Genomic DNA, 19,313 nt, shown 5'->3' with positions numbered 1-19,313 from the left:
AGCCACTGCCAGGTAACACTTATTTGATACACCCTGTATCAAGGTAACACTAGAGGAGATCCGTGTTAAGTGTGCACAATGAAGTCAGCATTGCAAGCGTTGGATCAGCAGGCAACAAGTGCTTCAGCATTTTGACATATCGTTTGAGATTATGGTTACGTATGCGCCTGTGTTATTCTGCTTCATTAGGTCAGTTTAATTAGCACAAAAAGTAACTTGTAAAGATTTGTACATGTTTTTTGTGTACATTATAACATTGTTTCATATTCGTTGTTAGCTTAAAATTGACATTATGCTAGTTGGTATTTCTTTACCTACCTACACACAAAAGTAGGTAAAGCTCAAAATTCACCATTTATGTCAAAAGTATATACTTGCGTATTTATTCTCTCGTTATTTTGGATGTTGGAGTTCTATTTTTCTGAAATACAAAGAAACCGTTTATAGTTGTGAAAGCGACTCGGATAACTTTGGGCATATTTTGGGAACCAAATGGCATAGAGTATAATTTTTCGCCTACATTGAAGAAGGGATCTTTTCTTAGGTAGGTATGAAAGTCCTGTCTGTGGAGTCTAGTACTTGGGACTATTGAGCCCATAAATTTATTTAATCGTCTAATAAGGACCTAAAGCATATTGTATGACACTTTCTCAGTCAGGACACAGGACCGTTGAAGAATTCCTATACTGATCGATGAGCTATGGAAATGTACATATTATTATACTCATGGTGGGTGTCACCAACCTTCTTTTTATTCCCTAACAGCCTGTTACCTTAGCAGAAGTTAGTTCCCTATAGCTCTGAAGATCTGAAGAAATATCAGTTACCTATAAGTAAGATATCTACCCTTACAACAGCTGTACTTATGGGGAAATCGAGTTCAATGATAAACCAGGGAACATACCTTCAGGAAACAAATGTAATGGGTACCTACCTACCTAGGCAACCTACATTTTAAGTATAGTAGTTAGATATTATTGTGTTATCACCGAATTGTAACTTTGTTTCCTTCTGAATGATCTTGAATAGGAGTATGAGAAATGTCCTGAACGCTAGGTCACGGATTCGATTCCCACCCGGGGCGGATTTGCCCCGGACATTTGGGAGGGTCATCATTTTACATCGGTGCGGTGTGTTTTAGGCGTCTCCACGAAATTAGCAAAGTTTGGTAATCTATTTGGAATATATTAGAATTTGAAGTAAAAAGGAGGAGGATCCTCTGCAAAGAAAAGCTGAAAGTTTGATCAAGACATCCAGGTACTTGATAGTGAAAAGGGAAGGTGACTCCTCTCCAATAGAAACTTTCATGAAAATTTATACACTAAAAACTTGTTAAAAACACCAAATAACTACCATGTAATCCAACTCAGCAGATAGACAGAATGATTACCTATCTATTTTATTTTAAATAAAAATAAAATATATTCAGATATTTTTAGGCACTTGTTAAAAAAAATCCGACTCCGATTTAATTTTTTTTTTATTTAATTTTGATTTCAAAACACAATAGCAATTCGACCGATTGTTGTGTACTAAAAAAAGAGAAACAAAACAAATAAAAAAAAGTAGGTTTGCTGTTTGATTTCCAGCGAATAGAAGGTTGGGGCGACTGGTATTGGTGCACAAATGAATGGAATGGGTTGTGTCTGCGAGAATTAAAGGGAGTGGTGAAACTCCAGAGCGATAAACCACACTCTCCAGCGAGAGGCGGCTTTACTAGATGAGGTGCAAAATAAGTAGATATGAGAAGGAGTAGGTATAAAGAATTTAAAGATGTATCCAAAGTTCCAAACATAGTCAACTGGCCGTCGTTCGACGAGGTGAATCTATGTTGTCCAGGCAGTGTGGACGATGCACCAACTCAGTCAAATTTGAACAAAACATTCAAAGGTTTAAAGTTAGATCAGGGGTTCTCAACCTTTTAGTAAACGCGTACCACTTGAAATTTTCAGAGATTTTTACGTACCACCTTATATTTATATATGGCTAGCAAGGTGGAGGTTGCAAGATCGAGACCCACTTACTACAACTGTATATAAAGTAGGTATTGGCATATTTCGCCTGTGATTCCTATAGGGAGGGTGTCAAGGCGAAATCATTGTCATCAGTGATTGGATGTTGACTTATCATTAGCGAGTGAGGCAGGCTTATGATTTATTTCATCTAATTTACACACAGGTGTGCTCGGGGCGGAGATTGACTGTTGTCACAGTTGTGCAATGTTTCCAGTATTCTGAAAAGGGCCCTATATCCCTATTCCATCTTGTCTACAAAGTGCTTTGCAACTCTGTACTCTGCAGTTTTCAAAGTGATTCCTGGACTTTATTACTGTGTACTCTCAATAATATAATAATATGTACTCTCAATAGTACCTTCATACTCTTAATACTTTGCATCGGTCTCCATTCTGCACTATATTCCGTTCGCCGTAAATCCTCGTCTTTATTCTTAATAATCTTTCACTTTACTATGCAACTGGATAAAGGTCTTTTTAGAGGTCAAATTAGAAAGCTGTGAAAACTTCAGAGTGCAAAGTAGAAGGCTACAGAGCGATGGAGACTTGGATAGTCTTGTATAGGAATTGGGACAAGGATTTGATTTGAAAAATGCATTTACTTTACTTTCCGTATCTGCTTTGACCAATTACTTTCCGACCAATGACCGTGTCAGGTACTCCTATTCCAATACTCTGCAACTTGAATACCGCAGAGCGCAGAGAAGGTACGTTTTAAGAGTCTGGATGAATAGGGCCCTGCGTAGTTCGGCTTAGATGAAGTAGGAAATGGAGACCGGAGGGTCATATTGTCTATCATGCTAATGAGGTCCGGAGATGATTTTGGTACTGGGGAACGAACAATGACCCTGGCCAGACCATGTGGACAGGGGAGCCACGCTTATTAGACGTTTTGAAAAGAACTAACGTAAAACAGAAAATACAGTGTATAATGCTTTATTTAGATGAAGGAATAGTGTCGAGCTGTCGAGGTAGGACAAGTCTGAAAACCCCAAGAACATGGCTTAACCAAACAACAACCCAACTATGCCGGGCAGCCACCAATAAAGTCATAATAGCTAACATGATAGCCAACAACCGAACCGGATAGGCACCTCAAGAAGCAGAAGGACGAGTAGTAAGTTTGTAGGTAGAAGGTAGGTCACAAAAGGTCTCATTTTAATAATAGGTATCCATCGACAAAGTAAATGAAAGGTGCTAAAAACTACTGCTGCTCTCAGAGGAAGAAACATAAATTTTCTCAAGTGATTCCATGTCAACCCTCCTGAATGAAATTCACAAAAACAGATTGTGACACTACCGATGTTTTATCAGAGAGGGGGATTCAAAAGCTATTAATATTTCATAGAAAAACTATTACAACGAAATTTGTGTGATTTTAGATGTGAACAACAAAAGTCATTGAAATTCCGTGTTTGCGTGTGTATCTTTTTCGAAATCGCACAATAAAAACCCCTCATGTGGTCTTACAGTGTGAGCAAACACAAAGGCTCCATCCAAACTAATAAAAGAACTGAATTCAAAATTTGTTTCATCGGAAGGCGTGAAGTAGGTAGATTACATGGGCACTTCTGACTTCATTATTTTCGGGGTCGAAAAGTCTCGTGCCCGTTTTTTGGTGAAAATGAAGTGGAGTGTTTTCTTAAGACGTTTTTAAACGTCTTTTGAATAGAATTTATGGGGCAGATGTTGAGATGTTTGTGTTGAAGACAATTGAGAGCACGTGATACAGACGTTGGTACTTGGTAGACAATTGTTTGGTGTAAAAGCTGCAGGGATAGGCGCCAGACAGAATCGATCAATTGCTATGTACATTGTATATAATTATTTATTACTATTTCACCAATATTGTCTTTTGATAGTTACCTATTTCATAAGGCACCTACCCAATTGGTACTAAGATGCAAATCCTTAGAAGTACCTACCTAGACCTAGCTCTGTACAAATTTTTGCACCAGAGCCTCAGCTCTGAATCTCTGATACAAATATAAATATATAAAAAATATATAAAATCCTGTTACAAATAATTAATGTTAAAGTGATTCTTATAAAAGTAATAATCTGCTTTATTATCAATTTACCATTATGATTAGTTATGATAGGTATAAGAGAGAATTTTGTTATTCGTTATTCAAAATTTCCACAAATGAAAACCAAGTGCTGACTGGAATATATTATTCTATTTATAAATTTTAAATTTTACACATATTTCGTCGCATATGGCTTACTATTGTGTATTCGTTGTTACAAATATTCATCTAGGTTTCCACTGTTTTTTGTAATTTAGACATCTCCACTATTTTTGGTAATTTAGATATCTCCACTATTTTTTGGTAATTTAGGCATCTCCACTATTTTTGGTAATTTAGACATCTCCACTATTTTTGGTTACCTACCTATTCAGTCATCTCCACTATTTTTTGGTAATTTCAACATCTCTACTAATTTCGTTATTCAGCTGTCTCCACTAACATTGGTCCATCAGACGGTTTGATATTGGTATGACAATTTGTAAGTTAGGTACCTAGATACATAGATTGAGAGGACATCAATAAATCAGGACCTTGAGTGCCGATGAAAGAGAAAGAAGGATTACATATAGCACGCGTAATTAATATTCATGTAATTAAGACCCATAGATGTGCCCTGGCATGTTCCACGTGTCTCCATATGTATAGAGAAATTAGAGATAGATAGATAGATAACCACATATGTCTATAACCTACCTATCTATACTTATCTATCTTAAATCCATTACAGAGTCCTACTGACGATCAAGCATGCTGGTCAAGGATTTCAATGGTGTAAGGCTGTGCTTAACTTGATCGTTAAAAGCTACAAGTACATCAAGCTTCACATGATTGTGAAAATTTTTGACTAAAGGGAAAGCTTGGTCTTTCCGTCGTTTTGGTCTGTAGGGCAAGTTGTCTATCCAGTGAGGAAATAGCGTGAAATGAAAGAAAAGCTAAAGTCGTGTCTCTTAGTAATAAATTATTTTCTACTGATAGCAGCTTCTCGTTGAAAGCGATTTACTTTTCATTTCATTCAAAAAAGTGGGTTTCAATTTTTTGTCATTTTGTCGTCGATAAAAAGTTTGGGTGGCACGATTAGACCGATAAATGACTGGTATTGAACAAAGTTTTCGGCACCGTCTTTCTGGAAGCAACCAAGATAAATTCTCTGCCTTGATTGGGGCTTAAATCCATCTCTTTTCAAGGCGAGTACTTTGAACGAGTAATGTAAATACTTAGTACTTATCCCCAGATCTTTGAAAATACGCACTACGAGCTCTGACGGTAAGTTGAGGCGAGGGGAAAACGCGGCTAACCCTCGGAGGTGAACGTGGATAATGAATGTGCCATTTGCTGATTGCTGAGCTCGAGCGTTTGGCGGTTCATTGTTGTGAAATGTCCAAGTAAAAGGGGCTAAAAGTTATCCCCTTTAAGACGCTTTAATGCTATGGATGGTCGTTTGCGCAATGGCTAAGTTTGTTTGTTTCTTTTTTTTTTGTTGAAGAGCTTGGGTTGGTGACAACATAATTATGTAGTTGTAGTTACCTACTTTAACTCCCAAGCCTTTCAACTCCGTGAGATAGGGCTTACCTTAACTTATAGATAGACACGGAACTTAACTATCAACTCCATTCTTAATACTACTTGCTCTTCTTACAGACGGCGCAGATTCGGAAAGTAGTCATTCCAAGAGCAAAGCCAAGCGCGTACGAACCACGTTCACCGAAGAGCAGCTGCAAGTCTTGCAGGCCAATTTTCAGCTGGACTCGAACCCGGACGGTCAGGATTTGGAGCGGATAGCACAGATCACACAGATTCGGAAAGTAGTCATTCCAAGAGCAAAGCCAAGCGCGTACGAACCACGTTCACCGAAGAGCAGCTGCAAGTCTTGCAGGCCAACTTTCAGCTGGACTCGAACCCGGACGGTCAGGATTTGGAGCGGATAGCACAGATCACCGGACTGAGCAAGCGAGTGACGCAAGTGTGGTTTCAGAATTCGAGAGCCAGGCAGAAAAAGCACCTGCATACGGGCAAGATGAAATCTTCCCAGAACAGTAAGTTGTCTTGCAGTAATTTTAAAATCTCTGTGGCGTATAATATTTCTAGTAGCGCGGTCAAACTTTCTTGACTTGGCGGGGCGGAGCTCTACCGTGCTCCTTAATACATAGATATCATCAATTATTTACCTAATAGGTAAGGAGAGTTACATTCGATTATGTGACTTTTAATTCAGTCATCATACAAAATTTCTCTTTGGACTAGTTTGGACTGGCAGCGGGTGTGGTAGGGGGCCATTGTCCTAACTATTCCAAAGAGAAATTTCGTACGATGATTGACTTAAAAGTCACATAATCGAATACAACTTAGGTAACCATGTATATTAAGGTGCATGAATAATGTAAAGCGATATAAATATAGGTACAAGTATTTATATGCATGTAAAACGATACTCACCTAATCAGAAAATTGGCATCTCATTAGGCCGACTCTTATCATTTGAAAAGGGGAGAAAACTTATTAAGTATAACATATTAGGTACAACATAGGTACTTATTTTGTGTTATGCCTTCATAATTCATACTTGGTCCTTTATCTGCTTTGAATTACAAGTTGTTTACATTGGTGAGAAAGGCAATGTATAGGTACTTAAGTATAGGAGGTCAATTTGATCAGTTGTTAGACTTGGTAGCAAATCGCTGTACTTAACTGCATTATTGGTCAGATTTTAGGTTGGTTATAGTGTACATTTTCATCATAGTCCAGTACGTAAGTATATACCCAATTCCAGAAACTTAAGTACAGGTAAATAACACCATACTACCTTGAATAATATTGTCAACACCCATTTTATTTGCTTGGTCAGATTTTAGGTTGGTTATAGTGTACATTTTCATCATAGTCCAGTATGTATGTACCCACTACCCAATTCCATAAACTTAGGGGTTCTCTGAGAAGTAGGTAGGTATAGGCCTCAGTTGGCAGATTGACCTCAGTTGTGGATGTGCGTGGTTCACCTAGGTAGGTTTCTCAGAAAGATCTCGCCCTCTACCAATTTGCCAGCTTTACTAAATTTTGTGACCAATGGGTCGCTCCTTTTATGTATTTAGGTAGTCAGTATTTTCTATAGGGTGCCGTTTTTGCCTATTATAGTCCCCTGCTGTTTGTTTCAAATGTGTACGTATGAGTAAATATTGTAAATAAATAAAAATAGATGAATCTTAAGAAATTATTAATTTTATTGTAAATAAGCAAAATACACACGAGAAAAATTATTAAATTTAATTTATTGAGAACTCAACGTGGCTTTTGATTTGCAGATCCTTCTTTTCAGCGGGTTGTACCTATCCATTTGGTTTTAATCGGCAAGAGGTACCTAGGTAATTACTTGATTAGGTACCTACGTAGGTAGGTATACCTACATCGGGTACGTAAGTACCCGATGGTACCATATTAGGTACCTATGTACCTACCTATGTCTCACTCCCAGAGGTAGGTAGGTACGTAAGTACCTGGGTAATTTCCAACATAGTGGAAATCAGTGGTGTCTGGGTGTAGATGGGAGAAAAAAATGGTCCATTTCCAGTACTTTCTCATTAGATTGTTAAGGTTCCCGATACCTACCTACATAATGTAGGTAATAGAAAGTAAAATGTTTAGTTCCTTTGTTCGAGTCCACAAATAACTCTATTCTAGTATTTTTAGTTGAGAAATTCCTACAAGGTCCGAACGGGCTTAAAATCTCAAAAAATTTCCTCTGTTCATTTAACTTTTTTGGAGCTCTACCGTGCTCCTTAATACATAGATATCATCAATTATTTACCTAATAGGTAAGGAGAGTTACATTCGATTATGTGACTTTTAAGTCAGCCATCATACAAAATTTCTCTTTGAACTAGTTTGGACTGGCAGCGGGTGTGGTAGGGGGCCATTGTCCTAACTATTCCAAAGAGAAATTTCGTATGATGATTGACTTAAAAGTCACATAATCGAATACAACTTAGGTAACCATGTATATTAAGGTATGCTCTGGGCTTAATAATTATGTTGCTAGCTGAAGGCATTCCAGGTTCCTAATATCTAATAAACGGGATGTGAAGTAGGGAGATAGAAATCCCCATATTTGGATTTTTACATTGGAAAATTAATAAGCTAAACAATATATTACGCTATGTACATACTATGTACGTGTCATGTTACCTCGTATTTCAATGTACAGTGAACGTACGTGACACTAACACGGCTGTGTACAACCATATCCAAATATGTACTGTGCTTTTCGAATACTTTAGCACTTGGAAACGTATGGATTTCTAATCTACAGATTTTATTATTAGTGGAGATGTCTGAACTCCCATTCTAAAAATTCTATTATTAGTGGAGATGGCTGAGCTTCTAGTCTGAAAATTCCCTTATTAGTGGAGATGCCTGAGCTTCTATTCTAAAAATTCCCTTATTAGTGGAGATGCCTGAACTCCCATTCTATAAAAAATCCATTATTAGTGGAGATGCCTGATTTTCCATTCTACAAATTCCATTTGAGCTTTATACAAGTTAAGTATGTAATAAATGTAAGTCTATTATGTACCTACCTATTTACCTTAATATCTACCCATTTTTTTTCTTTCTTTTTCATGAAATCCACACGACAAATGAAATCCACAAGGACAAAATAAAAATTCAATACAGAGGAAATACTGACATGTCAGCAGTTTTCCTCTCTTTCTCGCACTACCTACGGATTTAAAACCTTTCTTTTGTTATACAATTTGAGCATCCAGTGTTTCAAAAGTTCATATTCAGTGACATTTTTTTGTACATAAAAATGTGCTTCCGTATTAATTGTGCCGTTTGAAATATCATTATTTATTCCTTAGTTACTTCACATTTCACAATAATCTTGTCTAAATTTAACTATCGATATTCAATGACCACTGACTGCCCTGTTGTATTCAGGTGGCGCCGTGGTGGCTTGATATTCAAAGGACCACCAAAAGAACCGTGAAAACTCGCAAAGTGTCTCTCCAAAAGGTGTCCACCCTGTGACTTAATCAAATGAAAAACTATTCAATTGTGACAAGCGAGAGGCTCTGTATGAAATGATGCAAGATGATTCAATTTGGACTCTCCCCCCACCCCCACCTTTGTTCTCCCCCTCCTCTTCAGCAACTTTGTCAACCTAAATATCCTTCCCCTCCCACCAATACCCTCCCATGTTTCATTTACCTTATAAAACCCGCACAATAACAACACGTCAGGCCGCTGTCGAAATATTCAGAACTGTCTCCAGAGACGCTTTCTGAAAATTTCGAAAGGAGGCGTTTATCTTTCGACTGTGTCAAGAGGACTTTTATCGGAGTCAGTTTTTGACTTTTATCGAGGCTCGGTTTTTGTCCTGGGATTATTGAATTAAAATTTGGTTGATTCCTTTTCAATTCGGCTTCCTTTTCACACTCCCATTGCTAATATTATTAGTTTTTACAATATGCCCACGGAAAGCACGTATTATGCCTTTTCAAAGCGAATTAATCGTAATTTTAGAGATTTTTTCTTGTAAAGTTATTATGTTATCAAAAATCAAGTCTGCTATATGTGCTACACAACGCCATCGAGAATCGAAAGTAACGCGAAGAAACTACGACGCGACGGTCCTCTGCCTCTACAAGCTGTGTCCACACATAGTCCACCGCCTTGATCGACCAGGTGAAGAGGTGAATCTATGTTGTCGAGGCAGTGTATGGTTTCAGTTGACGATCGATCGACGTTGTCGACTATGTGTGGATCAGCTTAACATTATTGTAAGATGATTTTCTCTCTTGTATCATACGCTTTACCTAAGCAAAATCATTTAGGTATACAACGTAAGTATAACGGTTTGATATTTACATATTTTGAAGCACGTTTTTGTTTCAGTCGAAATTTAGTCGGTCTAGGCTTTGGACACAAAGATTCGAACACATTTGAGTACATATTTTAAATAAATATGTTATGGAGACAATATTTTAAGGAAAACAAAAAGCAAATGGTTCCAGTGATTAGGACCTATGGGCTCGCTGCTCGTGGAACAAATCAGACCATCTTTGCTACGACCTCTTTAGTGGAGACATTTTTGACTAGTAAGTCGAGATCTCTTGATACCTACCTCCGCGTAACCGAGTGGGTACCGGTCATCGGAGGTTTCTGGTATGGTTTCCGGTAGATTTGAAGTTTTTTGGTCTCTGTGCTTGAAATACAATTGAGCTACTTTAAATTAAGTAGCGACCAGTGGCAGCAGTACCAGAGTAAAAAGAAAATCTACAGAGTTGACAAAATAAAATTAGTAAAAGTTCTTAATTTGTAATTCTATGATTTCCACATAAAAATGTGAGGAGGCTTTCAACTTCACCACGATTAATTTATGCTGATAAGACTCGGGTTAATTACTTAAAATTCTGTCTCTCATGACAATTTTAGGACGCGGATACTATAGGTAAAGAATACGTAAAAGCTGTAAAATTCTGTCTTTATGACAATTTTAGGACGCGGACACTAGGTAAAGAAGAGGTGAGATAATTACTATTCAGACAATGTTTTTGTCCGTCACAGTTTATCTCTACCTCATGGTGACATGGACGTAAACTGACCGTGGACTCGGTATAGTGCGGACTGCGGAGAGTGCGGAGTGACCATACAATATTTGTGGAAGATGAATTTAAATGTGAATTTTCAGGAGAAAAATCCAGGAATCTTTCCCTCGGAAAATCACTATCCTTTCAGTTTCAAACTTCCATTTCATCCATCACTATACCGTTGATAGCGTTTGGAAATGGGAATATTGGTCGAAAAAAAGGTTCTCGCTCAGCAAAAATTGGCAAACTGTGCAATACTGTGCATATATATTCTGCATATGTATAACGCCAGGCGGTTTAAGTGCAAAGTTCATAGTGAAATATTCTTGGCTATCCTAGAAATCTTCATGTCGATGTCGGATTGATAACAGATGATATTATTTTGACCATCGACTTTTTCTCTTCCTCTCACCTCACCCATCAAAAGTGGTATTTGTATTTTTGATGCATCATTCATCAACTATTACTCATAAATACTTTCGGTTCTGCAGGTTGATAGGTACACTTATTCATCCTACCAATGATAGTATGTAGGTACCAACAGTACTTTTTGTTGCCAAGGAATATTTTTTACTAGGTATAATATGTAGATCGATAATGATTAGGTATAGAAGTGGTAGTATATACCTACGAATAACCGCAGAACCGATTAATTAAAATAATAATAATATTTTAGGTATGTATGTGGAGATATTGTGAATGCCCTCTTGTTTATTCAGTAATATGAAATAGATCTGTTGATTTCTTTCTGTAAAGTAGTGTAGGATCTATAGACTTTTCTAGAGAATTGAGATATTTCGGGGCCCTGGGGAGTACTCAGGATACGAGAGGGGCTTATGAGGTCCCTAATATTTTAGGTATGTATGTGGAGATATTGTGAATGCCCTCTTGTTTATTCAGTAATATGAAATAGATCTGTTGATTTCTTTCTGTAGAGTAGTGTAGGATCTATAGACTTTTCTAGAGAATTGAGATGTTTGGGGTCCCTGGGGAGTACTCAGGATACGAGAGGGGCTTATGAGGTCCATGTAGATAAATAGATATCTCTCTGATTGATGAAAAATAGGACATCTCAATATTCCAGAGGGTCAAAATTCAACATTTGATGGCTGTGAGGTAGAACGGTGCCTACAAGTACATCACGCTGTTGGAAGTTGGAAGAATTCAAGGATTGTTGGTTTAAAACCTCTTGGACGCCCAGAAGCAGTACCTGTGGGCGTGTGGGCTCCTTACATTAAAATAATTAAAATTAAAAATAGTATTGTTCAATACAATTTTCAGCAAAGATGGTTGATAAATAGGTAATTATTATATTGGAAATAAATCGATAAATCTCTTCAAAAGACAGAATAGAAACCGTACCTTCATGAAATGTATGGGCCCTGACTGGAGAACTCCTATCCATATGGTGCGTACGAATACAAGATATTACTTTCATCCCTATAACACAAGAATAACAGAATACACTTATGTCATAGATCATTTCATATGACCCTTCTTTTGTATTTGTATGTCTTACTTTCATCCCTATAACACAAGAATAACAGAATACACTTATGTCATAGATCATTTCATATGACCCTTCTTTTGTATGTCATATCCTCCACACTGTTGATACAAGATGTTAACATTGATGTGGGTTTGGAAAACAATAAAACTTTGCCCCGGTATCAGCTATGGGTTATGGATATAGGATTTGGAGTGGTTATATTGCCTCTTCAGTCATTTGAAATAGATATTGCCCCTCTCTCTAGAAAATTAATGCGAGATTTTCGATTTAACAGCATAATACCGATTACTACAGCGCAACGTCTGTTTGGAGTGTTTGGTTAAATTTCTCCCAAATATCCCACGTGAAAAAACGGTCAACCATCAAGGCGGTGTACTGGTAAACAGGAGAGCGCGGTTTCGATCCCATCCGGCGCATGTAATACCCTCAATTTATGTGAGAATTTGACCAGGACCGAAATATGGTTATTATCCTGAACCTAACAAAAGCTTTTTGGTGATAAAACCACAATTTCTTGAAGAAGCTTCATTATTATTTCATGATTTGCATGTTCAAATTGTAACTGAAAAGAGATTTCTGGGTGGAGTAATTGGTAATGGTGATGAAAAGAAAAATTATGTGAAAGAAAAAGTCAATCAATGGATTGATTGTGTTAAAAAACTAAGTGAAGCAGCTAAGAAAAGTCCCCAAGCAGCTTTTTCAGTCGTGACAAAATCTCTACAATGTGAGTGGGCATTTCTGCAAAGAGTTGTGAATCACTGTCAAGATGAATATATCCCTCTGAGAGAAATCATTCACTCCACTTTAGTTCCTTCTATATTTGAACATGAAATATCCTCAAGTGAACATGAGTTGTTTCATCTACCAACTCGTTTTGGAGGCTTGGGAATCAATGATCCAGTTGAAACAGCACAGCATGCTTTTGCTGTAACATCAGAAAAGTGCAAAGTACTAGTTGATTCTCTTCTCAAACAGGAACAATTGAATTTACAAGAACATAATCAATGTGTAAAAAATGCCATCAACACTGAACTAGTCAGAAAAGAAACTGAGTACCAAGAAAAACAAGAAAGAATTCTCTCATCATTACCTCCTGCCAAACAACGTGTACTTACTCGCATTGTTGAGGGGCAATCGTCCCACTGGTTGAATGTTATACCAAAATCCTCTGATAATTTTGATTTATCACCCGTTCAGTTCAGGGATGCACTTGCGTTGCGATACAATCATGGGTTAAAAGGACTCCCGACATATTGTGATGGTTGTGGTGGTGAGATGAGTGTTACTCATGCTTTAAATTGTAAAAAGGGTGGATTAGTAAAACATGGTCATGACTACCTGAGAGACGAATGCATAATGATGGCTAGCTATGCATGGAATGGAATTGTGAAAGAACCTATCATGAGAGATTCCTCAAGTACAAGTCCAGCCCTTATTGCTGATTTCAAAATCAATGGTGTTTGGGAAGCTGGTGGGACTGCGTTTTTTGACAATCGCATTGTGAATGCTGACGCTCCGTCCTACTCTTCTCAAACTTGGAATACAATCGCTAAGAGGCATGCTCAAGAAAAACATTTGAAGTATAACACTGCTGCGGAAGATTTGAGGGCGTCCTTCACACCTCTGGTTTGTTCAACTGACGGGGCCCTTCATTTGGAATTCCATAGTTTTTTGAAGAGAATTGCATTAGTTTTGAGCGAAAAGTGGAAAAAAATGTATGGGCATGTGCTGAGCTGGTTGAGAGTGAGGACGGAGTTTTCAATCCTGAAGGCAGTCTCGTTGAGATTAAGAGGAACTAGGCAGATTGTGAAACCTTATGGTTTTGATGATGGAGCTGGATTGATGTATATTGTTGATTGAGAAAAAAAATAAAAATAGAGAGTTAGAATCCTACTCAAAGGTCGCCTCTCCGTTCTCATTTGTTTCAGAAGTTTCGGTGCGAAGTGTTCCAAGTGCTGTCGAGGGATAGCGTCCAGTGATTGGGTGCGCAAGGCCCGTGACCATGTCTACCATCTGGCATGCTTCGCCTGTGAGGCATGCAAACGTCAACTAAGTACGGGGGAAGAGTTTGCTCTCCATGAAGACAGAGTGCTGTGCAAGTCCCACTATCTGGAACTGGTGGATGGGGGCACTACGAGCTCTGACGGTAAGTTGAGGCGAGGGGAAAACGCGGCTAACCCTCGGAGGTGAACGTGGATAATGAATGTGCCATTTGCTGATTGCTGAGCTCGAGCGTTTGGCGGTTCATTGTTGTGAAATGTCCAAGTAAAAGGGGCTAAAAGTTATCCCCTTTAAGACGCTTTAATGCTATGGATGGTCGTTTGCGCAATGGCTAAGTTTGTTTGTTTCTTTTTTTTTTTGAAGAGCTTGGGTTGGTGACAACATAATTATGTGTAGTTACCTACTTTAACTCCCAAGCCTTTCAACTCCGTGAGATAGGGCTTACCTTAACTTATAGATAGACACGGAACTTAACTATCAACTCCATTCTTAATACTACTTGCTCTTCTTACAGACGGCGCAGATTCGGAAAGTAGTCATTCCAAGAGCAAAGCCAAGCGCGTACGAACCACGTTCACCGAAGAGCAGCTGCAAGTCTTGCAGGCCAACTTTCAGCTGGACTCGAACCCGGACGGTCAGGATTTGGAGCGGATAGCACAGATCACCGGACTGAGCAAGCGAGTGACGCAAGTGTGGTTTCAGAATTCGAGAGCCAGGCAGAAAAAGCACCTGCATACGGGCAAGATGAAATCTTCCCAGAACAGTAAGTTGTCTTGCAGTAATTTTAAAATCTCTGTGTAGGTATAGGTAAATAACACCATACTACCTTGAATAATATTATCAACACTCATTTTATTTGATAAGGTCCCTTTGTTAATTAGCTAATTATTTTTCTACACTGTCAGATTTATTTGAAATTCGACCTGCTTGTCTGTACTATTCGAAAGGTCTTAATTTTAAAATTTATCTAATGGAAATCTAGATCAATCTCATCAAATGGATGTGTACCTAATCTGTTTCTGTTGTCCGATAAAATTGATACCTTTGGAACAAATTAGGTAGGTAGTAGGTACTCACCTAAATATCTATATAATCAACTTGTCAATAGATGACGCCTCTCCACCAGCCATGTCACCAATTTTATCTTGTATCTTGTTCCATGTTCATAACACTAATGATCCTAATGAAGATAATGAGAAAGTTGTCCATTTAGTCTCCTGCTTATTTCCCTTTCTATTGTAGGTAGTAGGTACGGTACGCAGCTCGTAGCCAGACTAAGCTGGTCTACTCCCTGTTTAACGTCCCCCAGCCAGACTGTCATAGGTACTGTTATGATTATTATTAATCTAATAAATATTTGGGGTTTACCATTTGGGAGGAACACTGTACCTACTGACAAAGTGACAAAAAAATTGCGTTTCGTCAAATTCAAATCGTCATTTCGTCTGTTCGTCAAGAATTCTACAACTCAACATGGGAGACACCCAAGCCATTACAGAACTTAAAGTTCTGATAGCTGACTTTAGAATCGATACGCAGAGTAACAATGAGAAGACAAACCAGAAGCTCGACAGCATCCAGGAAAGTTTGGTACCGATGAGACGGGAGATAGATACTTTGTGCCAAAGGATTGAGAAACTTGACAAAATCAGTAGAAGGAAAAACCTTATCATTCATGGATTAACTGAAAGTCAAGGTGAGACACAAAATGACTTAGATAATACTATCCTGAGCCTAATATCTAATGTTCTTCAAATCTCAGACTTCACAAAATCAGAAATTGACTACATAAGAAGATTTGGATCAGCCACCGAGAGCTCCAGACCAGTCATCTTTGGTCTGACTACAGAAAGGAGAAAATTTGAAATATTAAGAAACTCAAAATCTCTCAAAGGCACAAAAATATACATCAGGCAAGACCTCACGGACAAAGACAGAGAAGAAAGAAGAACTCTGGTGACACAAATGAAAAAGGAGAGAGAAAATGGAAATTTTGCTGTCATCAGGAAGAACAAGCTAATAATCAAGCCCAAGCACAACAAAGATGACAACATAATGGATTATAACCAAGGTACGGGCAACTCTAACAACAAAAGAGCACTGTCTGAATCCCCGAAGGTGAACACTGGAGGTAGCAAGAAGAAAGTTTTGCAACAGTCAAAAATCTCAGGCTACATACCCCAAATCTTGGACTCCAGCTCCTCAAAAAACTAGTTGCAGGGTGTCTCCATGATCCCAGAGATGCCCTTAATATCACCTTTTGGAACTTACAAGACCGAAAGAACCTCTTTGGACAAAAACACCAACAAGAGGGGAGAACAAGAGGGGGGAGTCCTTTATCTGCTTTGAATTACAAGTTGTTTACATTGGTGAGAAAGGCAATGTATAGGTACCTTGGACTCCAGCTCCTCAAAAAACTAGTTGCAGGGTGTCTCCATGATCCCAGAGATGCCCTTAATATCACCTTTTGGAACTTACAAGGTATGAATCACCTATATTCCCTTGATGAGGAAGACTTTTTAACTTTTAAGAAATGGGATATAATAGGTCTTACGGAAACCTGGCAACTGTCCCCACCCACTACTTCTCAGACCCCTCACATTGTCAATAGTTATAACATCATTTTTTCTGCAGCAACAAAGGACCACCAAAAGGGTCGAGGAAGTGGGGGTATTATTATACTGATTAAAAAAGAACTGAATTACGAAGTAGTCAATATTTCCAAGCTCTGGATTTTTATTAAAGTAAACATTGGTAATGCAAGTTTTATACTAGGTTGTGTTTATATTAGCCCTAGTTATAACACTGATGAAGCACTGGAACTTCTGCAATCACAACTAGAAAGTCTCCCTCTAAGTAAAATAATAGTAGGAGGAGACTTCAATAGTCGCAGATAAGGTCCCTTTGTTAATTAGCTAATTATTTTTCTACACTGTCAGATTTATTTGAAATTCGACCTGCTTGTCTGTACTATTCGAAAGGTCTTAATTTTAAAATTTATCTAATGGAAATCTAGATCAATCTCATCAAATGGATGTGTACCTAATCTGTTTCTGTTGTCCGATAAAATTGATACCTTTGGAACAAATTAGGTAGGTAGTAGGTACTCACCTAAATATCTATATAATCAACTTGTCAATAGATGACGCCTCTCCACCAGCCATGTCACCAATTTTATCTTGTATCTTGTTCCATGTTCATAACACTAATGATCCTAATGAAGATAATGAGAAAGTTGTCCATTTAGTCTCCTGCTTATTTCCCTTTCTATTGTAGGTAGTAGGTACGGTACGCAGCTCGTAGCCAGACTAAGCTGGTCTACTCCCTGTTTAACGTCCCCCAGCCAGACTGTCATAGGTACTGTTATGATTATTATTAATCTAATAAATATTTGGCACTGTTCTGATTTCAGTTCACAGTACTAGTCCGGGGCAAAGCAATGATTCTGGCTACGGCCGACATATCAACTTACACCTCACCTATTCGTTTCAACAGCAGCACAAGACTTCTCCCGTGTACATACCTCATCATCAAGGTAAGAGTTGATTAATCAAACCCCTTTAGGACCTAAAATTTGACAAAAATGCCCACAATTACTAGGTTTATACTTTTGGGATTATGTATACCCACTTCTGGGAAATACATACCTACTCCCTTGCTAAAACGGCCCAATTAGGTCCACGGATGTGTAACCTGTAGTGCAGTCTGGCTAACTTTTGGTATTCCGAAGATGTGGCCCGATTAACTTTCGAAGATGTGGACATTTTCGGGCAGATAGGTATTAGTGCCTATTACCTAACCTAAATGGTGAGGGGAAAAATCCACGGGTAAGTACAACAGTAGTAGCGTTAGAATCTGAACATTGCTACAGAAATTTATGTTGCCATTCTCATTGTGAAATACATACCTACTCCCTACTCGTATTATCTCTAGTAGCACTGTCAAACTTTCTTGACTTGGCGCGGGGCGGAGCGATACCGATACCGCGCTCCTTAATTTATAGGTACCCATGTAGTTATGTACTGATATTAACTACTGACGTTTTCATGTTCACAGCAATGTCGGAGACATCTTCAATAGACGACCTGTCCGAGGACTCCATGATGCTCTGTTCCATGAGAGGCGAAGGCTCCGTATGAGATGAGTTCAGTGGAGGGGCAGACCAAGATCCTCCCCTTCACTGACCAAATGAACCTCACTCAGCATCACCCTTTCTGATCCACAAAGGATACAACCCTTGCTGATCCATAAAGAATACAACACTTGCTGGCCCACAAAGGAAACAAGCTGTTCTGATCCATAAAGTATGTATATAAAGGATACAAGCCCTCCTGTTCCACAAAGGATACAATACTTGCTAAACCACAAAGGATACAACACTTGCTGATCCACAAAGCATAGAAAACTTGCTCAATCATAAAGTATACAACACTTGCTGATCCACAAAGGATACAACACTTGCTGATCCACAAAGGATACAAGCCTAGCTGATCTACAAAGGATACAATACTTGCTGATCCATAAAGGATACTCAGCTGTAATTTTAAGGTGCCCGAAGCCCTCATACCTCATAGTCAGCTTTCCATTCCATCATTTGATTTTGTTTTTATTATTGTTCTTCTTATAACGTCTTTCTGTTACCATTAGGTACCCTATTTATAATTTGTATATTTTTTATTCTTCCTGCTTTGTTTTATACTTATTTTAATAATATTGTGAAGAGGATATTGCCCTGGTTCTCTGAGAAGTAGGTAGGTATAGGCCTCAGTTGGCAGATTGACCTCAGTTGTGGATGTGCGTGGTTCACCTAGGTAGGTTTCTCGCCCTCTACCAATTTGCCAGCTTTACTAAATTTTGTGACCAATGGGTCGCTCCTTTTATATATTTAGGTAGTCAGTATTTTCTATAGGGTGCCGTTTTTGCCTATTATAGTCCCCTGCTGTTTGTTTCAAATGTGTACGTATGAGTAAATATTGTAAGTAAATAAAAATAGATGAATCTTAAGAAATTATTAATTTTATTGGAAATAAGCAAAATACACACGAGAAAAATTATTAAATTTAATTTATTGAGAACTCAACGTGGCTTTTGATTTGCAGATCCTTCTTTTCAGCGGGTTGTAGGTACCTATCCATTTGGTTTTAATCGGCAAGAGGTACCTAGGTAATTAC

The 19,313-nt window shown here is 38.2% G+C and overlaps 2 protein-coding genes across 2 annotated transcripts; both read left to right on the top strand.

Moving 5' to 3' along the window:
* The first annotated feature begins 2,657 nt into the window (after positions 1–2,657).
* Positions 2,658–10,640, top strand: LOC103514714 (LIM/homeobox protein Awh-like). The gene is made up of 3 exons (XM_026827601.1): positions 2,658–2,721; positions 5,787–6,080; positions 10,609–10,640. Exons 1-3 carry the CDS (start codon positions 2,658–2,660, stop codon positions 10,638–10,640), a joined length of 390 nt encoding a protein of 129 aa, XP_026683402.1.
* A 2,860-nt stretch (positions 10,641–13,500) lies between these two features.
* Positions 13,501–19,146, top strand: LOC103514713 (LIM/homeobox protein Awh-like). The gene is made up of 5 exons (XM_017446330.2): positions 13,501–13,751; positions 14,070–14,287; positions 14,657–14,905; positions 17,555–17,677; positions 18,199–19,146. Exons 1-5 carry the CDS (start codon positions 13,501–13,503, stop codon positions 18,279–18,281), a joined length of 924 nt encoding a protein of 307 aa, XP_017301819.1. The 3' UTR covers positions 18,282–19,146.
* The last annotated feature ends 167 nt before the right edge of the window (positions 19,147–19,313 follow it).

This window comes from Diaphorina citri, unplaced genomic scaffold (assembly GCF_000475195.1).
Source record: "Diaphorina citri unplaced genomic scaffold, Diaci psyllid genome assembly version 1.1 scaffold1206, whole genome shotgun sequence".
In the NCBI taxonomy this organism is placed as follows: domain Eukaryota; kingdom Metazoa; phylum Arthropoda; class Insecta; order Hemiptera; family Psyllidae; genus Diaphorina; species Diaphorina citri.
The sequence above is the reverse complement of the archived record's forward strand: the minus strand, read 5'-3'. Positions and strand labels throughout refer to the sequence as shown.

What these genes read in the sequence shown, in the direction of transcription:
- LOC103514713 (XM_017446330.2), top strand. Translation starts at nt 13,501, where the DNA reads ATGGCTAGCTATGCATGGAATGGAATTGTGAAAGAACCTATCATGAGA. An exon ending in GGGCACTACGAGCTCTGACG is followed by an intron (nt 14,288 to 14,656) that starts GTAAGTTGAGGC and finishes CTCTTCTTACAG; the next exon opens with ACGGCGCAGATTCGGAAAGT. An exon ending in GATGAAATCTTCCCAGAACA is followed by an intron (nt 14,906 to 17,554) that starts GTAAGTTGTCTT and finishes TTCTGATTTCAG; the next exon opens with TTCACAGTACTAGTCCGGGG.
- LOC103514714 (XM_026827601.1), top strand. Translation starts at nt 2,658, where the DNA reads ATGACCGTGTCAGGTACTCCTATTCCAATACTCTGCAACTTGAATACC. An exon ending in TACCGCAGAGCGCAGAGAAG is followed by an intron (nt 2,722 to 5,786) that starts GTACGTTTTAAG and finishes GCCAATTTTCAG; the next exon opens with CTGGACTCGAACCCGGACGG. An exon ending in GATGAAATCTTCCCAGAACA is followed by an intron (nt 6,081 to 10,608) that starts GTAAGTTGTCTT and finishes TGTCCGTCACAG; the next exon opens with TTTATCTCTACCTCATGGTG.